The 21,932-nt window shown below is 36.9% G+C and overlaps 1 protein-coding gene across 3 annotated transcripts in view; it reads right to left on the bottom strand.

The window, feature by feature from the left end:
• The window catches only part of ARHGAP26 (Rho GTPase activating protein 26), a 514,410-nt gene that overhangs the window by 318,258 nt on the left and 174,220 nt on the right, over positions 1 to 21,932 (bottom strand). For all 3 annotated transcript variants that reach the window (XM_051978634.1, XM_051978632.1, XM_051978633.1), the window contains exons 9-10: positions 18,139 to 18,239; positions 14,500 to 14,594 (exon numbers count right to left, since the gene is read on the bottom strand). In XM_051978634.1, coding sequence (XP_051834594.1) covers positions 14,500 to 14,594; positions 18,139 to 18,239 — 196 coding nt within the window. The remainder of the gene's footprint in view (positions 1 to 14,499; positions 14,595 to 18,138; positions 18,240 to 21,932) is intronic.

Genomic DNA, 21,932 nt, shown 5'->3' with positions numbered 1-21,932 from the left:
CCAAATGGAACAAATAACAGAACTGTAATGTCCTTTCAGGCCAAGAGGAAAGATCCTATAACATGTCAGACAGATTTTTAAAAAAAGAAAATCACCAGGACCTCAAATGGGAAATCTAAGAAATCTTAAATTAGGGAAGAACAAAAAATACAAACAATCACAGCATCCCATGAGTGTACAGCATCCTCCAAACATGCTTACCTAAGATTTAAGATTTCTGAATTAAAAAAAAAAATCAACCATAATTCCAAAGAACTTATGATGGAGATGATGAAACCAAGGTTGTGAATGAGAAACACATTTCTGAACATGGATCACATGGGAATTTATTTTACATGATTACATATAGTTGCTACAAGGATTAGGTTTTCTTTTCTTTTTTTTTTCTTTTCAAATTTGGTGGAAAAGGGTTTGGGAGAGAAAGAAAATTTATCTATTGAAGAATAAAATAAAATGAAAGATTCTACTTATTTAACTTCCACTTGAAGGTTTCAAATTCAAAAACCTCTGATTTTGGTCAGAGTGACTTTGGCCATGTAGTTTAACTTCTTAGGGCTTCATTTTCTTCATATTTAAAATTAGAAGATTGGAGTAAATGAGCTCTTCAATTCCTATCAGTTCTACATCAACAATGACCTATTTTGATGGGGATAACTCATTATTCAGGAAATTATTTATTCCATATTGATATAACTCTAAAAGTTAGTAATTTCTTCCTTAGGTTGAAATGAAATCTGCCTTCCTGTAACATCAATCCATTGACCCTAATTCAGCAGCCAGGAGGAGGAAAAATGTAATTCCTCTTTAACATGAGAAACCTTCAAACATCTGAAAACAATCATGTCTTTTTCCCTTACCACTAAGTCTTCTTAGCTCCCAGAATAGCAACACTATCTTTTTTCCACCCAGGCCAGGGGACCTACTACTACTACTACTAAGGTTCCAGTGGACATAACTAAGGATGAGATACTCTTGGAGAGAAGGGGTTACTATTCATATCATCGCTAATACCAATTACTTACCAAATTCTACAAATGGGAAGGTTAAGTTTAAGAACCCTGGAAATAATAATGCCCTCCCCTCCCCAAATGCCCAAGCATAGATCCTGATTATAGTGTGCACCCCTTTTATCCCCAAAGGGAACAACTTTTGCAGAGAAAGGATATAACAACAGATTTTGAAGTTGCAGCTCCTACCTCCTCAAAAGCCATAATTACTGAAAAACCAGAAAAGATTCTTGTTTCATCAATGGATTTAACATTAGAGAATCTACTGCTGCACCCTTTCCAAAGCCAAGGTCTCCATATGTGCTGTCTTCCTTCTTAAATGTGTGTTCTTGGAGGGCAGGACTAACTTATGTTTTTATTTGTACCCTCAATTCTTTGCACATCTTCATGAATTTCATTCTCTTCTCTAAACACTTCAGGATCCTCAACCATCCCTCTAATGATGTGACTTTAAAATCCCCTCTAGGAAAGAAATGAAGTGTACATATAGTTTTACATATATTTATAAATCTGCATCAAATAAAGGTTTTTTTCAAGAAAGTTGAGGATGGGCAGGGAGAGAGACAGGTAAACAATCTGAAACTGAAAATATAACAGACAAGAAAGAAAAGAGGGAGGGAGGGAGGAGGGAAGGAAGGAAGGAAGGGAGGAGGGAAGGAAGGAAGGAAGGAAGGAAGGAAGGAAGGAAGGAAGGAAGGAAGGAAGGAAGGAAGGAAGGAAGGAAGGAAGGAAGGAAGGAAGGAAGGAAGGAAGGAAGGAAGGAAGGAGGAAGGAAGGAAGGAAGGAAGGAGGGAGGGAAGGAAGGAAGGAAGGAAGGAGGGAGGAAGGAAGGAAGGGAGGAAGGGAGGGAGAGAAGGAAGGAGAGAAGGAAGGAAGGGAGGAGGGAAGGAGGAGAGGGAGGGAGGAAGGGAGGGAGAGAAGGAAGGAAGGGAGGAGGGAAGGAGGAGAGGGAGGGAGGAAGGAAGGAGGGAAGAAAGGAAGGAGGGAAGGAAAGAGGGAGGGAAGAAAGGAGGGAGGGAAGGAGAGAGGGAGGGAGGGAGGGAGGGAGGGAGGGAAGGAAGGAAGGAAGGAAGGAAGGAAGGAAGGAAGGAAGGAAGGAAGGAAGGAAGGAAGGAAGGAAGGAAGGAAGGAAGGAAGGAAGGAAAGAAGGAAGGAAGGAAAGAAGGAAAGAGGGAGGGAGGGAAGAAAGGAAGGAGAGAAAGGGAGAGAAGCAGAGAGAGAGGGAGAGAGGGAGGGAGGGAGGAAGGGAGAGAAAAAGGGAGGGAGGGAGAGAGAAAGGCAGAGAGGGAGAGAAGGAGGAAATTTTTAAAACCTCTCAATATGTTTTAGAACTCATTAAAAAACAAAACACTAGGTATAATACCTTTTTTGTTATATATTTTCATATATACCAAATAAATTTCATTTTATGAGATCTGATACATAATCCTAACTTATCAAGAGTTTCCTGGATCTTAATGCAATAGGATTATTCAACAAATTAACTATCCTATCAAATTAGTGTCATCTACAAATTTGATAACTTTATAAATTCTAATTTGATCAATTTGATCTGCCTTCATCAAGTCATTGATAAAACATTCTTTCATGTGTTAAATGAAGGAGTTGGACTACACAATTTCTAAGGGCTCTTTCCAGCTTTCTCTATATGATTCTGTTAATCATTGTTGAAAGAAAAAATGACTAGGCACAGAGACCTGTGGCCCTCTATTGGAGACCTCCTTTAAGTTGACAATCCATTGATCATGTCTAACTGTTTCAGAATCTAATTAATCACACACTTCACATCTTTCTTCAGCAAGTCCATTAATTTAACATGAGAGAAAAAAAACCCTGAAATTTACAGAAACTACCTTTATGATATATCACATAGGATTTGTTCTTAACAAACTGGTCATAGATCGTTATCAGTCACTGTTTCCCTTTCTGACAGAAATCATTCATCTGAATAATCAATGCAAGTGATCAATATTAAGATCATCAGTCCAGAAGTCTGCAGAAGCTATTTATTCCCCTTTTTGAAAATTGATCCAGATACAACTTATATACTACCTTCTATATACTTATATATAAGGCTGCTGCAAAGAGAACACTCTGGATATTTTAAAGGCGTATATAAAACTTAATAATTATCATCATGCTATTTAACTGTATGCTCAATTCATTAAAAATCTACAGTATTTGTTTCCATGGAATTAACCATGGAAATAAATATGCATGAGAGCAGCTCTACTATCAATGCCTCAAGCCCCATATCCCTTTTCTAATTCCTTCAAATAAGAACAAGAGTTTCCCAGAGTTCTCACTTGAAAACTTCTTGCCAAATTCTTGTTAATAAAACCAAAGAAAAGTTTAGGCATTCCCCTCACACTGGATCACTGGCTCATTTTAGAGAAGACTATCCTGGAGCAATTCAGAAAATATGAGATTCCACTAAAGTCTATGGATGTTGGGTCTCCATAACACCCTCTCTAAGGAAGGAAAAGGCCATTTCCTTTCCTAAATGTCAATGGCTTAGAGTCAAGTGGTCAAGTCCAACCGGCAGGAAGAAAAATCAAATATTATTCCAAACAAAAAAAGAGGAGGGCGGGGGATGGGAAGTTTAGAACCAGGAAAAATGGTTCATCTGTTGTCAGAGATAAAGGCACACAACCGAAAGAGAAAATTCTCACTGCCGAGTAATCCACATACTTTTGACCATTTAATGAGATAACTAACCAATTTCTCCATGCTTCTCATACTATAATGGTTTATCTGCTATATTCAAAAAAGCAGCTTTACTCGTGGTTTTTCAGGTAAGTAGATGCAAAGCCACACATTACAGGGAACAAAGGGAAATTCTAGAGAAAGAATGACTCATTTTCAGAGCATTTTTTTCTGTAAACAATAGTGCCCATAGTCAATTTCTTCCTCAGTAAACCATGCATCACTGTTTCTCAAACTGCAAAGCAATGAAGACCATTTCTTCTCAGTCTGTCCTTGCAAGAGCTTTAAATATACATACAAACCTGCCACCTAGAGGAGAAATAATCGTCTGAAGCAGCGCCTAGGACAAGACTGGCCTCCAAAGTGGGAAAGATTTAAAACTGGAAGGATGAAATCTGCTATAAAACCCTCATCTGCTGGAAAGTAAACAGTGATTGAGGAATTGATTGAAATGCACAAAGGCAGGAACACTAAAATACAACAAAGCCTTCTCCTATCTTTGACTTTTAAATTCTGTGAGGGTTGTTCATTCACTTTCAGTCATATTTGACTCTTTGTGACCCCATTTGGGGGTTTACTTGACAAAGATATTAGGAATAGTTTACCATTTCCTTCATTCTACAGATGAGGAAACTGAGGCAAACAGGTGACCTTCCTAGGGTCAAACAGCTAGTAAGTGACTGAGGGCCAAATTTGAACTCGGAAGACAAGTCCTCCCAGTATTCTATTTACTGAACCATCTAGCTGCCACAAGCTTTAACTTTTTAAACTTTAATTACTTTACGTTCATTAGTTTCTATTATTATTTGTTTTTAGTTGGGCTTTCTTTTTTTCTTTTGATTCAGAACTGTGATTTCATAAGTTGGGACCCTCACCAGTTTTGTTATGGCATCCATCTATATACCACAGTTTATATAAATAAACATTTTTCTCATAATGTCCTTTTTGCATTTTATGCTCATTTCCTCAATACTCACTTAGAATTCATGAATATAAAGGAACAGAAATATCAGACATCACTAGGAAAAAGTCATGACATCCATTAAGTGTCTCCAGAAGCTAATGCTCAAAATCAGGATAATGAAGTCTCAGGCTCTGTTAAATGATAAAGTTCACCTGCCTTGGGAAAGATAATGTCCTCTCTCTTGCTCAGGAAGCTGCTCCTGATTTCTTCTAAATGGGGAACTGAATAAGGCAAGTCAACAGATTTGAAATATACCCTTGGGTAGAACTGGAAGAATGACGAAAGATATTCATTTCATTTTTCCTCCCATAAGCCTCAGACATCTACATACAAAGCTGTGTTTCATTCCCCAGGCATTTGGCCAGTCCTTCAGGGGTATATTAAACTGGTGTCTTGTATTTCAAAATAATTGATTTCCTCTGTAATTTCATTATCATTCTGAAAAAGACTCTTTCTTTCTCTCTCTCTCTCTGTCTCTGTCTCTCTCTCTCTCTCTCTCACACACACACACACACACACACACACACCCCTATATCTGTCTATATACACATATATACACAGATAAAACTTGTTGTTTATACAGAATACATACATAAAAAACCAAAACATATAGACTAAACTGTGTTTATCTTAAATACATACATAGAACAAAATACTTTGTATATAAAGAAGATATACATACACAAAACAAAATATCTATCTACCCAAAAGATGTTGTTTATTTTAAAAAATATATACATAGAAAAAATACACATAGAAAAAATATATTCTGCTGACATAGAAAATATCAACAGAAGTGAAGCAGAAAGAATAATGATAAAGATAATGATACTACTACTAATAATAATAACAATAATAATATTTATTGTGTTTATTGTGTGCTAGGCACTATGCTAAGTGCTTTATATCATTTGATCATCTTAATGACCCCGGGAGGTAGGTACTGTTATTACTCCTGTTTTATAGATGCAAAAATGAGACTTGTCCACAACTACACAGCTAGTTGTCTGATGCTAACCACATGTTGCTGGGAAAGATGGAAATAGATGAGAAACAAAGATGACAAATGTACAGCTCTTTATTTATTCTGCTTAATTTGCGTTGGAAATAAGACCTAAGTTTCAAGGTATCTAAAAGAGAATACCATAAAGGATTAAACACAAAGGGAGAAAAGTTCAAGCATACAGAAATATTCATGTGTTCAGCTTTATAAAAGCCAAATCTAGGGGAGACAAGACACCAATGTTGCTTTATAAAAGCCAAAATCTAGGGGAGAAAAGACGTCAATGGTAAACCTCTTTGTCTATTAGAATAAGATGATACGGGAAATTCTACACTCAACTGCCAATATCAATCTCCTCTCCCTTCCCTGTCCTGCTCTGATAGCACCAGGCCTTTGGTGCCTAGTTTAAAGCATACAAATGTCTGCCTTTGTACTATAGCTCTTCCCCAAATACAGAATTCTGTCAAAATCATTCAGTCCAACAAAAAGAAAACAGAGCACTCTAATTGTTTCCTTCTCCTCTCCCATAAACACTACACACAGGAGGCTGTGCTGTGCCCATATATCAAAAAAAGAGCTCTCTATTTCTATTATTTTCCATATGGCTTTGGTGGCCTCTTCTGAAACACGTGGGAGAAAAATGCCCATGTGTCATTTACATCTGTGAGAAATTTCTTGAAAATAAACAAATTCAGCAAGACTGGCTGAGAGCTACACCCCTGATTCTTTAGCTTAGGCAAATATTTTCCCAACATTATGTTCATTATTCCCATAAGATACTAAATAGTGAATGAATTATGCAAAACAAAAGCAGATATATGTGGAGGCAATGTATTAAGTGAAGGACAGGAACTGAAATGCCATTACTACTAAAGGTTTATTTCAGTGAAAAGAACCCTTTTTGGGTCATAAAGATTTTGTGCTAAACCTGGTGTCATACTCGGGGGAGGAGGGCTATAAGGGGTGATGGTCAGAATTCTGGACTCTCCATTTGTCTTGTACTAGGCATGAGTATGAACAATGTGATGGAATCAAGACCAATCAAAGTGAAGTCAGGAATCCCTGCATTCAAATTTTAGTATGTGATCTAAAGTGAAATATTTTATTTGGTCCTCAGTTTCGTCATAAGCAAGACTAGGCAAGATGGGGAGGGTACCTATTTAAATTAAATATTCTTTATAGGCCTTTCCAGACCTGACAATCTATAACTTTCTATATGAAGAAGGGCCTTAATTGCCAAACAGAAGGCTTATCTGGTTCTGGAAGTAACAATCACTGAAGTTTAGTGAACAGAGGAAAAATGGTCAGACAAGATTTGTGCTTTAGAAAAATCAGTTTAGGTCACTGTGTGGAGAAACTTGAGGCTAGCAAACCTATTCACAGGAGATCAGTCTTTCAAAATATAGTCCAGGTGACAGGTTAGAAAACAGGTTGGTGGATGCAATCAGAGAAAATATTACATCTAATCTTTAATAAGCATGAAATTAGTGAGGAACCTGCTGTTCAGACTATGCTAGGTGCTTTTGGAGAAACAAAAACAGAATTTAACACATGGGTTATATAAATACATTACTGGAAAGACAAATACTTTCCGTTAAGTTGCAAAAAAAGAATAAAGTTTTGAGTAACATATTTGTCCAAAAAAAATTTAGTTATCTCAGGCTGTAGAGATAAAAGATCAAGTAAGGTTAGAGTTTCACTATATTATTTGCATTACTCAGACTACAAGACTTCATCTGGGCTATGGTGTTCTGTTCTAGATGCCACATTTTTAAAAGGATCCTGACAAACTGGCAGGAAGCCATGAAATAGATTGAAAATGTTAAAATGTTGTTAGGATTTCTATAACAATCTCTTTTCATCAGCAGCAACTAACACATTTGGACCCTAATAGGAGAAATTTTAATGAAGACAGCAATCAGGAAGAAAAACTGGTTCAAACCATGGAAATCCATGCTGGGAGTAATACAACCTAAAACTAAACATTAAAGATAATGGCAGAAATTCTCTCAGGAAATACAAAATAAAAAAATAATAATAATAAAATAATATTTTTTCATCACCAACAATGTGACTGTACCAAAAAAGTGAACAAAACAGCAACAATAAATGTCTTTAAATCAGCAACAATTTATTAATTCTTGCAATATGTCAGACACTATGTATGCAAAGTATTAGGGATATAAGAACAAAGGTACAACAAAGCTCCTGCCCTTAAGCAGATTATAGAATAAAAAGGGAAGTCATTTTGTGTGTGTGTGTGTGTGTGTGTGTGTGTGTGTGTGTGTGTACACGTATACATATGTACATACAGGGATAATAACTGAAGAGATAAGAAAAGGTTTCCCATATAAAGTGAGACTTGGGCTAAGATTCTGAAGGTAAATTGGGATTCTGAGAAGTCAGAAAAGAGTACTTCCAGATATGGAGGAAAGCCAATGCAAACACATAGAAGAAGAAAATGAGTGACATATTTAAAAGAAAATAAAACCAATTGGGCTGAATTGTGATGTGTATGGAAGAAAATAATGAAATATTAGATATGGAAAATAAATTGGGTCTTAAAGACTAAATACAGAGCTTTATATTTATTTCATTCTAAGGGCAAAAAGGGGTTTAGTAACTAGGATAAACGTTAGACAAGATATATGCTTTGTTTAAGTCACTTGCGCAGCAGCTGGGTGGCACAGTGGATAGAGCACCAGCTCTGGAGTTCAATTCAGGCCTCAGATATTTGATACTAGCTGTGTGATCCTGGGCAAGTCACTTACACCTGAATGCCTCACCAAAAGAAAAGTTACTGGCAACTGTGGAGTTCAGATTAGTGTGAAGAGAGTCTTGAGGCTGTGACACCTATCCACAGAACAGGCCTCCTACAAGCCCTGTGAAATAGTCCAGGAAACAGCAAACTAAAATACATTGGTAGTGTGTGAGGGAAGGAGACGAAACTGAGAAGTAAAGCAAAGATGTAACAAGGGCAAGATCTGGCAACTGATTAGATATGCAAATTATTCTCTAAAGTAGACAGAACCACATCCTTATATTCAAACAACTGTCTGAACAGATCCTGCCTTGTTGTGTCTGCTTGCTGATTACAAAAGAAGGAAATTAGAAGCATCTGACCCAATGGAACAAAATAGCCTTAATGGTTCCTTAAACAAGAAATCTCCCAGCCCTATATAAAGGTCATATAAGTTGCCCAAAAGAATACAAAGATAACAATTTTTATAACCAAGTAAGGAATAAAATAGGCAAATACAGTCAGATGTGTGTTTACCAAAAGAATTCACCACTTTTTTGGATGGATATTATGAATAATGTTGGATTGAAAAAAGAATTTCCTACAGGTGTTTGATGTCCTCCAGATTCTCCTGTCCAAAAGTAAGGTCATCAAATGCTGACTATGGGAGGTAGCATGACCTCATGGATTTAGCACTGACCTCAGGGTCAAAACAACTTGGGTTCCAGTCCCATTTCTGTCACATAGTGATTGTGAGATCCCTAGACCAGTCACTGAATCTCTCAAAATATTAGGCAGTTCTCTCTGAGACCATAAGACCATGAGCAGGTGCCAAACTACAGTAGTAAACAAAATTTCCTCATTAGCATAACAATGAAATTATCCGTCTAGTTCACGTGCAAAGAATGTTAGCTTTAGGGATGCAAAGATGGCCAAATCTATGATAACAGATCTAACCATCTATATGGGAAAAAAATAAACAAATAAAAGATAGTTATTACCCAAATTATGACATTAAGTAGGAGAATCAAGCTTTTAAGAAGGTATATATATATATATATATATATGTGTGTGTGTGTGTGTGTGTATATATATATATATATTTCTCTGTGTTGTATGCATATATACATATAGACAAGCACATACACATAAACATACATATGCAGATAGATGGACAGGAATGAGGAAGGAGGGAGGGAAGATGGAAGAAAGGAAGGAGAGAGAGAGAGAGAAAGAGAGAGAGAGAGAGAGAGAGAGAGAGAGAGAGAGAGAGAGAGAGAGAGAGAATGAGAATGTGTGGGGGGAGGGGAGAGGGGGAGAGGGAGAAGACAATATAATGCTAATTCTTGAATTTCAGCATGGGCCCATAGAAATCCATTTTATTTCAGCTTGAGCACATAGGTCTATATCAATCCTCAAATCTTTCTCTATAGGATTAAAGAAGTAAGTATGATTCTCCACTAAGAAGCTCATCATTCATTTCTCTTTGCACTACAATGAAAAATGTGTACTGTACATGACCGATATATGTAGTTTTATATAAAACTCTTTTTTTTGTTCATAGATATTTTAAGACCTTCACATCTTCACAACAACAACAATGAAAGAGCACAAAGGGAACATTATGACATGAAATATTTGTTCAGAATAGCCCAGGGGTTCTCAGAGGGTATGTGTCTGTAAGAATGAGGTGGTATGGGGAGGGAGATTAAAATCTAGGATAGAATGAAAAAAGGAGAAAGAACTAGAAGGTTTTGTATTTTTTAAGGGGGAACCAGCTGAGATTAAAGCAATTTCGAAGCAAGTTTCTTCTCATGCAGAGGCAGGACTTCAGGGATGTTGCAGGAAAGAATTTTCAATTAGACAATAAGTCAAATTATGTAACTTGACACATTTTTCATTTCTTCCATTCCTAGGACTCTACAGCATGATTTGGAAAAAGGGAAGGAGAAAGAATTAAAGAGGAGCATGAAGAGAATGCAAACAATATTATCAATGTTGAAAAAAAAGCATCCTCAAAAATTTATTTTTGCAAGTTAAACACAACTGAACCCAGAATCTATAAGATTTCTCTTGCCAGAAGCAGAAAGATATTTGTGTCTATTTTCTCACCTCAAATATTCAAAAAACTTTGTGATCTCATCAATTTGGGAATCCACTCTAAGGAAACAAAAGCAACTACTTCCACCTGTTTCTCTTGATGCTTTTTCATGTGCTTCCCACAAAATTTGACCCAGTATGTCCATCCAAAGAGCAGAAGACTTTCCTCAACTCTCCCACTCCATCAAAGGTACCAGTGGAACACAGTCTGGCTATCTACCTGGCATCCCTTACTCTTGCCATGAGGTCAGTCCACATTCTCTCCCTATCCCTTTCCAGTCAATGGATACAAAATGACTAGTTCTCTTCTTTTGGCCAAGAATTAAAGACTAATAGAATTACCTGAAATACACTGCCTATAATAAAAAAACAGGACAGATAATTAATCAATATCATTTTCCCCCCTCTATTTTTTTTCCTAACTACACCATTCTCCTTTACTAACAATCCATCTGAATGCAAATTTAATGTTAAAAATAAAGGGATCTATCCAAGGTTACAAAATACAAGAAGGAAAAGCCAAACCCAGCTCATTGCCTCAGTGCCACAATGTAAAACTTACTTTGTAATCCTTAGGATGAACACAAAATGATAATTACACAGAGTCAAGAATGGCATCTTCCATTTAAATATCTTTCTAAAGCATTTAAAGGATCTTACCTTTTCCATCTCTCATACACATGCATGCCCAGACACACACTGAGTTTTCTATTTCTGACAGTGGAAATTTCCCCAGAAATTGTATCACTCTTCTCCACATGGAGAGAGTAAAATTAACTCAAATTTGGGCCCTTTTCCCAAACTCTACCCTCACTTAAGATACAAGGATGAATACGGTATTTTAAGATACTCTTGAGAATCTAGTAAATTACTATATAAATTGTTTTCTTCTCTGGATGGACTAAATCTCTCTCCTAAAACCAACCTTGATGCTAAATTTGACAGGACTTACTAAAATAAAAAGGACAATGTTGATAAGTAGAAAGAATATTAGTCAGAGTCAGAAGGTCTAATTTTCTATACTGACTTTATTTTATTGCCTAGGTTATCTTGGGCAAGTCACTTAAACTCTTTTTCTGTACCTCAGTTTCCTCACTTATAAATAAACTAAAAGGACCAACATTAAATCCCATGGTAAAATGAGAACAGCATTTAAACAAGAAACCCTGGAGTCAACCAGAATACATGTCTAAGTTCAGCACATGAACAATCCACAACATTCACATTTCCCTTTTCACAAAGCTATCAAAATATACAAAATGTTTTCTCAACAATCACCCCATGGTATAAGAATCAATTGGTAAAACATGTAACCACTAGTGAGAAATTTTAATGTAACATAGTATGTGGCCAGTACTTTACATGATCAATGTAGCCCCACAATCATTTTGGCTCTCTAAGGTGTTATGTACAAAGTTATCCTTTCTTATTTTCTCGTTTTACTTCTCTCTCTTTACTCTGACATCTTAAACTGCATAACTTTTTCTATCAAATCCTACAGATAAAAAGGGATTTAGTCAGAAATATCTAAGAGTAAGTCCTAGGGTTATAGGCAAGCAATGATGGAGACAAAAGCAGCTTTCATCTCCTTTTTGCTGAATTGTATCTTGAGGGGTGGGGGTAGGAGGGTGGAAAAACTAGATTCTTGCCAGATAAAAGGACCCAGAGTTGCCAGTGACAACTGCAGATGGAATGTCTTTTGCTTTCTAGTCCCTTCCTAATATGTGAGGAAACTACAAAAATATACATGGCAGACAGAAGCGGGTAGAGGAAGAGAGAGAAAAGCACAGAAAAATACAAGATACTTAGAGATATCTATCACAGAAGTGTACCCTTCCCTCTGGATTAAGGAGGGGAACAGGGGAATCTCATTCTAAGCTACTATTGAAGGACCCTGACATTCCCTGCTAAGAGAGCTGAGAGAAGAAAATAGATTTCCCGGACCCACTACAGGATATTTATTCAATGCAACACATTTTCTCTGAGTCTATAATTGGGACATTCTAAGCTTTTATGGGTTTTGTAAGTACTTGGGAAGGGGAGAAGGTACTAGGAAGCATTGGCAAGGATGGAAATGAGAGGCGCCACAGAGAGTTTTAATTGTCTAAAAAACAACTCCCCACAAGCTGTGGCAACTTTTGAAGATGGAAATACAGTGAGTCTTCTCGGAACAGCATCTTTGAATTGGCTTCCATTCCATCCAAGAGCCAGAGGGCAAAGCCATGCAAATAATCATAAGAAGAACTGATAGATAAATCTGACCTAGATGGAACATCTGGTCAAACTAACAAGCCATCAAGTGAAGAAACAACATATGGAAAGGACCTTTTTTTAAAACCTCAATATTAACCATTCAGAATAAATAATGTTATCTACAATTAAATATTAAAAAGAACCATCACATAGAATCCAATTAGAGGCAAAAGGAATCAAGTGCTCGTGGACCTCCAGAAGACGTTCTGGTTTTATCACTCTCCACCAAATAAATATTTCCCTCCCCCCCTGCCAATTAGAAAAACTTCATATTTTACCAAAAGCATTTACTTTTCTGCTTCATTTGTAATCATACCACATTTCAGGAATGTGTAAGACAGTCTTAAGCACAAAAAAATTAGTTTCACATGAAAGGTAGAAAAAGCAGGCTGATAATTATGTGATCTTGGAGGCAAGATGTTACACCACAAAGAAATGCACACCAAAATCTGTGAGCATATTCAGGAACATACGCCAATCTTCATTCAGTTTCAAGGACTCTTGAACTGGGAAAAGTTGGCGAATATGTATAGAAATCACCAGGCTACAGAGTGGCCTGGTAAAGGAGCACAGTTTTTCAGAGTGGCATATAAACACAGGCTTAATTAAGACTTGCTCTCTGGTATGAGTATGAGTAAGATGAGAAGCCCCCTGGAGAGTTAAGGATGTCTATGCAGAAAAATCTAAAGTTAAAATAAATCCAACATATGGGATTTCTTGAAAGAATTAAAAATTGCCAAGAAAAGCATCCTAAAGAATTGGAATGTTGTCAAGATTCGTTTGACTATGGAATGGTATGTCTCAAGGAAGGAAATTTCAATCTGAAGAACACACAAGTTTCTCAATCAAGGGTCCTAGAATCCACAAGTGGTTTGGCCTCTTCTCTTAGTTTTATAGGTGGCACGTGGCCCCACAGTAAGAAGGCTTTCACACATAACTTTTGTGACTGATGCAAACAACCAGGTTTCACACCCTGGAATTGTCCAATTCTTTTCCTGTGTCTTCTTTCTTATATTAAGTCTAAAACCACAAAAATTTTGCCTAATCATGCCAAGAAAATCATGTCGCTTCTCTCTAAATGTCTGTTTGGGGCATGTAGTTGAGTAAAATACATACCAGAGAATGGAACCTCAAAGCAGGACAAGGGAAACGTCTAGTGGTTAAGCCTGTTATGTGAGGGAAAGGTGGATGGTTTTAGAGACGATGCTAAGGCGTACATAGGCTGTTTCAAAAGTAGATTAGGATAAGAGGAAGAGGAGTAGAGGGGAGGGACAAGGAAAGGTGGAGGGGGGGAAAAGGGAAAGAGGGAAATGGGAAAAGGGAAAGAAAGGACATGAGGAGAGCAAAGAGAAAGGAAAGAGGGAAGGAGAGGAAAATGGAAGACAGGGAAATTAGGAGAAAAAACATAAAGAAAAGATGAGATGAAAGGGAAGAAGAGAGGGGAAAATGGTAAAAGGAGGAGAAGATAAGAGAAGATACAGGGGGAGGAAAGGAGGAGAAGGGAAAGAAAATCAGACAAAGGGAGAAAATGAAAGGAAAGGAGGAAGGAAGAGAAGGAATGGGAGGTCAAATGGAATGGATGGAAATAAAAGGCAAATGAGGGTGAATGAGGATGGATGTGTGGAGGAAAGGCAGAGAAAGATTTTGCAGATTTGACTAAATGGAAACTACACAACTGAAACATTAAGTTATCCCTGGACCTCAAAAAAAGAAGACAACTACTCACCTATCTACAGCTTCCACATCAAAGCAAAACCTCTTCTCAATAGAGTCTGTTTTCCTTCGTGTGCATGATTTGAGAATGACTGATTCATCTTCTCCCTAGTAAGAAACATAAGGAACACAAAATGAGATGAAGCTCTTGGCCCCTTCCACTTCTCGTTTTAAAAAAAAAAAAAAAAAGCTAAACATTACACAAAAACTTGAGCAGTCTTTTTTATCTTTATTTGCAAACACATTCATGCAAACATACTAAGGAGATGAGATCAAAAGTTTTTCTGTAGAAGTGACTGTGTCTAATTAAAAGTATCTCCTTACAGACTTAGTAAGAAGAGCAGATAGTTCAACACCCTCAATTTACAAATTAATTGTCATTAGAGAAATTAATTATCTAAGGGTACTAAATGACAAGGTCCTTTGACTTCAAAAACAACACTCTTTCTACCATATCCGTGTTGCCTCTCAAAAAAAACAAAAAACAAAAAAAAACAAAGAATTCTTCCCTAGAAATTTAATTGGAAAATCAGAAGGATACTGGAAAAGTCACAGTACAATGGAAGTTTGACATTAAAGGACCTGGGTTCAAGTCTCAGCTCTTCTACTCAATGAGTTTAGGCAAGGCACCAAAATAATCTGACTTCAGTTTCTTCAGCTGTAAAAGTCAGAGATTGAACAAGATGATTTCTGAGGTCCCTTCTGTTCCTACATTTATTAAATTGTATGTTAGTTTTAGTACTGTAATTTTCAATACATTTTATAAATACTGATTTGTTAACTTTCAGTGTGTCCCTGGAGTGGTAAAAAGAACAAGCTTTCATTTTCAGAAACTAAAAACAAACCTTTAAGATCATAAAGAAACATTTATTATAAAGCACTTACTGTGTGTCAGGCACTGTGCTAAGCACTAGAAATAAACAACCCCAGCCTCGTGTTCTTATTCTATTGATTTCATCCAAGTTGTTTTGACCACAACCATTATATATTACATAGAGACCACAATGCATATGTATTAAGGAATGGTTACTGCAACAGAGAAGGGATCCCATACATTTAGAAATAAATGGTGAAAATCAATTTTATAATGGATTGACAGAGAATGTAGGTGGCACAAATAACAGCAAAGAAAGGAAAAAATTGGACTGACAGCTTTCAGGGACAGGTAGCATTAGGTGTCAAAACAGGAAAGAAAAAACCACATACTTGTCTAACTTGCTGGTATAACATAAAAAGTCTTGACAAACTAGACTCAAGATAAGGTAAAATTTAAAAAACTATTTCTTGATACCTTGTGGAAGGAACATCACTCAAACAGAGAAGGGTGAGGAAAAAGGCAGCTCAAAAGACAGCTCCTATCTGCAAACCTTCTTTTCTCTTGATCTCTTTTGATTTTTTCTTTTTTATGGTCTGATGTTAATTCTTCAATTGAAATTATAAACATAGATTTAGGTAAAGTTCAAACCCAGTCTTTTCCTCCCAAAGGTTTTTAATGAATCCTTAGCAATTCTTCAAATGGCTCTGAAAATACCTTCCCCTCCCACAAAAAGTTTTCTGGGTTCTAAAGGAAAAGATTTAATAAGTGAGCTGAATGTCTGTGCAAGTTGCAGCTCAATGACAAGGAACCCTTCCCACTTTCCAGGCTCATTTGGTACAGTCCTGTGAAATGGAAGAAAATAGGAGAACTAAAAATGGCATATAATGTGGGTGGATGAAGGGAGCTAAGGCTGAATATACCAAATCAGGGGAGTGCTATAGAGATGATCTGTTAACTACTGGAAGCTAAAAAAGACTGGCAGAGTCAGAAGAAATTGGCATTTTAAGAAATTCTTAGCTAAGAAATGAAGAAAAGATCAATGAAAGATACAGAAAGATACATGCCATAAATGTATGATAAAGAAGGAAAAGTACATGACAAAAAATGGAGGGCTGGAATAATTAGGAATGTAGAAAAAAGCAAAGATTTCAAAGGTAATAGGTCATAAATGATTACTCAAGATGCTCTTTCAGTAAACCAGTTTTTCAATGAGGGGGCTCACAAGAAGCACTATGTAAAATATACACTGTTACTGGCTTTCCTCACTGCTAGAGAAATTATGCTATATATAAGATGAAGTAATGGATTGCCAGAGTAAAGATCCCAAGGAAAAATAAACTGACAAACAGAACTATACAAAGATTCATATTCTTTATATTTTTATTTCATCCCTCCAACTCCCAGTCTAGTTTGGATCATGTTACTCAGACACATGTTTCAGCCTCTCTAAGCTGCCTTAAAAGTAGTTAACAGAACTGTCTACTAGCCTCATCACTCTTCTCTAAAAAACCCTACCCTCTCATATATCCCAGAATTTGCCTGACCTTCACATATCTTATGGTCCCTTTACCAGTTGGTCCACTGACCACGGCTGGCTTAACTGCCCCAGATTACACTCCAATTGCTCCTGCTAAGCAAATTTCCTTCTCATCCCCTTGTTTTGCATAATCTATAACTCAAGCTTCATATGCAAGGCCATTCTTCTAAATTATGGCTTATGAAACACTCAGAAGGGCTCAAAGAGAGACTTAGAAGGACCAGACACAGACTCGGAAGGGACCTAGAGACACATTCATTCTATCGTCCACCTTTGTGGTGGTTGGAAGCTGAAGCAGAAGCCCTTGGATTCAGAGATATTCATTCCATCTTCATCAGCCTCGTGGTGGCTGGCCTGTCCTCCTGCTCCCCCCCAATGAAACCAAGATTCCAGAAGACCTCTAAGAAAGCCAGCCTGGGCCCCTGGCAAGGAAACCAGATTGTGAAGGAGACAATAAAGGATTTGGACTTTAACACCTGGCTATTCTTGTGGTAATTACTGAAATGAAACGAAGGCTGCTCCAAAACCTCCAGAAAACCAAACAGGATGCTACATACAGTGAACATTCATTCCATCCAGGGTGATAGCTGATTTTCAGTTATGTTTCACAACCTACCCAAAACTATGGGTATAAGATTAAAATATTTGAGTTCAAATCTAAAGAAAAGAAACCCACCTCCCCCCCAAGAAAGTCTGCTCTGCCAAAGGTGTATGAATGTGTGTCTATTTAAAACTTAAGAACATTGATCAATACAATCGACAAACACAGATCTCATTTTTGCAACATAGAATAAGACACACAATTTTGGACATATTAATGTAGAAACTTAATTCCTATCCCATCACTTTCACCCCCACAATCATTCCAACCTGCTACCCCTACCCCTTAGAGAGGTGGGAGTTAGGAATGGTGCTTTTTCATTTGGGGGGGAGGGGGAGGAGTAGAAAATAAGCATAATTAACGAGAAAACAATATAAGTTTGTTCACATGAAATTCTTTGTGATTAAACTCACAAAGACTTTCAAGCAAACACATTCTACCAAGAAGTAACAAAAAATAATGCTGTCCTTTATGAAGGAAGATGACTTTACTGATCCAGTTTCCCTAAGGCATGTGCTTTAACTTACTTGTCCAGGCATGGGAATGTTGGCTCTGCCTTCCAATATCCTTTTGGCAAAGGTACAAGGTTTAGATGGCCATGGAATAAGGTAAGATAGGTAACTTATTAGATTAAATCCATGGCCAACTAGCCATTGCCTCAAGAGGGCTAATATGATTTAAAGACAAAATCACTCACCCCCTTTCCTCCCGATTTCTGGTCAAAGGGCACCATGGTGATTCTTTTCGATTCCCGCTGGTATGTACAATAGTGCTTCACCCAAGAAGTACCAAAGTGACCTACAACAAAAGAGCTTTTAAATCTTGTACAAAAATACAGAAGATTGAAAACCAAAAATGAAAATTATCTGTTATACTGTATTTTCATTTGGTTAAGCTGTATTTTAGTGTAGTTTCTGTTACCCATGGGTGACTTCTCTGCTACAAAGCACACACCCACACACACAAACATAAGAATACAAACATACTCACATCCACACATACAACTCTCTAATCCAGGGAGTATAGAAATTTCTCTGCCATATTAAGGCAATCAAATTAGGTAATTATTTCATCTTTACTCCAATGAATAGACAATATTCAATGTGGGTGCACTCTCAGGCTACCAGATGGCAGAGTAGATAAAAGTGCTGGGCCCAGAGTCAGAAAGAATCTAATACAAATCCAATCTCAGAACTTACCAGAGGTGGCCAAACCATTGCACCCGCTTAGCTACAAGGTAGGTGTGAAGATGAAATGAGATATTTGCAAAGCACCATGTAAACCTTAAGTAGGTTTAAGGTTTGTTAACTGTTGTTCACCACCACCACCACCACCACCTCTTCTTCTTCCTCCTACTTCCTCAAAGAATGGAAATCATGGCCTTTTAATCATGGGCCATTCCTGTCCATATTGTACCTCATGTCCAAAGTCTCCTATAAAGCTAAAAACAGTAAAAACTAGTACTTCCTTAGGGATCAACATAAAATTTTTCTTTCACATCTTTTAATTAGTAAGATCTAAAACAACTAAAGTTTGCTTGGGGAATTCATTCATTCATTGGAAAAATATTTACTGAGATCCAGTGATGTGTCAGATGCTATTCTACTGCAACTGAAAAATTATTAAATTAATTCATGACTGCTTGCATATCATTATTAAAGTCCTGATGCCTCCCCAAGTTTTCATTCTCTTCCTAGACAAGAAGAAAATTAGGTGGGTTAAGACTATGCAGCCATCTTACAGATTTTTCTCCCCTAGGCCTCCAGAATTCTGCATGTCCCTCCTCCACTGTATACCCTCTGTGCAGCTGTCTTCTGTAACTTAAGTTGTCATATTAGAGATGTTCCCTGGATCCTGATCCTAAAGTTCTATTTCACCTGGATTTTAAAAGACTTTCAAGAGATTTAAAAAACAATCCAAGAGAACTCTGGGACTATGTGAGATATTTAGAAGATAAGCCATGCTGCTAACTCGGTTACTTCTTCCTTCCAATCCTGATAAGCTCATTTCTGTCAAGATGCAGACCTGGCAGGTCTCATGATCTCAGATTCACACTGCTTGAGGCTTTTTCCCTCTTCTGTTTATACTCTAAAGTAGTGCCCATGGACTTTTTATCTTCTGCAATCTGATATTTAAAATCATTGGAACCTTAGGAGTTCTGGGAAATCCTACTGCATTCCCAAACACTCTTTCTTCTCCTCCCAGTCAGTTGTCACACATTCTTATTCTCCCACAACCATAACCTGAGCTCAGGCTTTCATCACTTTTGTCTTAAATTTAATTACAGTAACCTTCTAATTGGATTGCCTGCCTCAATCCAATTTCTCTCCATTCCAATCTATTTTCCACACAGCTCCCAAAGATGTCATCTTGCCTACACAGTAAACTCTAGTAGCTCTCTATTAGCTCCAAGCACAGATATAAACTTCTATGTTTGGCATTTTAAATCCTGCTGTCACAATTTAGCCCTATGCATTTTTCCAGCTGAATTACACATTACTGACTTTCACATATATTCTACAATCTACTCAAACTGTCTTTCTTGCTGTTCCTCACACTGGAAAAAAACTCCAGCTTAGATATGGCTTAAATTGGGTATCTCATTTGAGCCTCAGGCTCAAGAATGTAAAATAGATTCTATAGAGTCTACTCCAATTTCAGAGAAGAGGAAACCAAGCCACAGAGAGATAGTGTCTTACCTATGGACACATATACTTAAGAAATGTAAAAGGGAGGATTTGAATCAAGGCCACACTTCCCATCCAGCAACAGATAAAAATATTTGCATACATCCTTTCAGTACAAGTTCATAGAACTCATGGCAGTATATTCCCTCTCTCAATATAGAACATAATCTATCACGGACTAGGGGAAGGGACATTAGGTTATCTAGTGCAGGCCCAGACATGTGATGAGATTTTTATCAGCCCAAGGCCACACAAGTAAATGAAAACCCTCTAAATTGAAATTCAGTGCTCTTTATATGTCACTTTAGCTTTTTGGACTAATGTCTCTTTCTCAAGTATTATGTCCTATTTTTCCTTAGGTGATAATTTTAATTCAATGTGGACTATCTGCCATTCTTCAAAGTTTAAAAGAAAAAAAACCATGGGTTCAAGTCTCTATGATTTACTCCAACTGTAGGTTTGACAAATCATTTTAATCCCTTGCTCTCAGTTTCCCTGTATAAATGAGAGAGTTGGAGAATATGGTCACTAAAAACAATTTTTGAAGACCTAACATTCTTAGTGATGTCACTGTCAGAGGCTTTTGTCTTGACAGTCTCTATGTTCAGAAAGCCCTTCTCTACCAACATTCCCATTATATCAACTACTGAAATCCCACTCATTCTTTAAGGCCTATCTCAACGCTGTCTCCCCAGGAAGGATTAAGAAAGATGATTCAACAAGCCTGGAAGTAAAATCTCCTAACTCTGAACTCTCATAGCACTCCAAGTTTACACATGCATCTGAGTACTGCAGTGTTTATTTAAACCAAAAAAAAAAAGAACCACTGTATTCTTTGTTAGGAAATCTGGATTTGAATTCTGCCTCCAGTATTAACTATTAATAAATTCTTCTGGGGCTCAATTTCCCATCTTTAAAATGCAGGTAATAATATTCAGGCTAAGCTACAGTCAAGAAAGTACTTTCCTGAGCAGCTGGGTGATTCAATGGATAAGGGTTGGATTTGATATTAGGAAGAAGACTATTTAAATCTTACTTTAGACACTTACTAGTTGTGTGGCTCTGATAAAAATCAATTAACTTTTTTATGCCTTTTTTATTTACTTTATTTATTTTTAACTTTTTTATGTTCCATCACCTGTAAAATTAAGAAATAATAATACCTACCCAAAAAAAATTTTTTTCCAAAAAAATCAGTGTCTACTTCCCAGTGTTGTTGTAAGGATGAGATATTTGTAAAGTGTCTTATAAACCTTAAACCCTAATAATAAAAAATTCCAATAAAAGTGAATGATGATCTCTATTCCTCAGTTACACACTCTTTGAAATGGGGGAGGAGGGTAAATATTGTTTATCTCTGAATAATTCCATATATTATCAGTAATTTATTAGGAACTGACCAAATATTGATCTTCATGCTATAATCTTCTCTGCCCTCCTCCTGATAATTTCCAAAAAAAATTGTCTTCACTGACTATCTCCAATTCATCACCACCTACTTCTCAGTCTCTTGAAATCTGTTTTCCAATCCTACTCTACTAAGTCTGCTCCTTCAACAGTCATTGTACAAACTTTCTAACTGCTCAATCTTATAGCTTTTTTTTAAATCAAACTTTATCTTTCTTCAACTTTATAACAAGGTAAACTAAATTACTCTCTTCTGGCTACCTGTATTTTTCCTCTCATCTGCAACCCTATTCTCTCTGTCTGACCACTCCTTCTCAACCTAAATCATGACTCTTAAGTAGAGGGGGTCCTGTAGGGTTATGCCAGGGACCATCTTTCCTTCTCTTCTGAAACTATC

The sequence above is a fragment of the Antechinus flavipes genome, chromosome 2, assembly GCF_016432865.1.
Source record: "Antechinus flavipes isolate AdamAnt ecotype Samford, QLD, Australia chromosome 2, AdamAnt_v2, whole genome shotgun sequence".
Lineage (NCBI taxonomy): Eukaryota > Metazoa > Chordata > Mammalia > Dasyuromorphia > Dasyuridae > Antechinus > Antechinus flavipes.
This window is presented reverse-complemented; position numbering and strand designations above follow the sequence as displayed.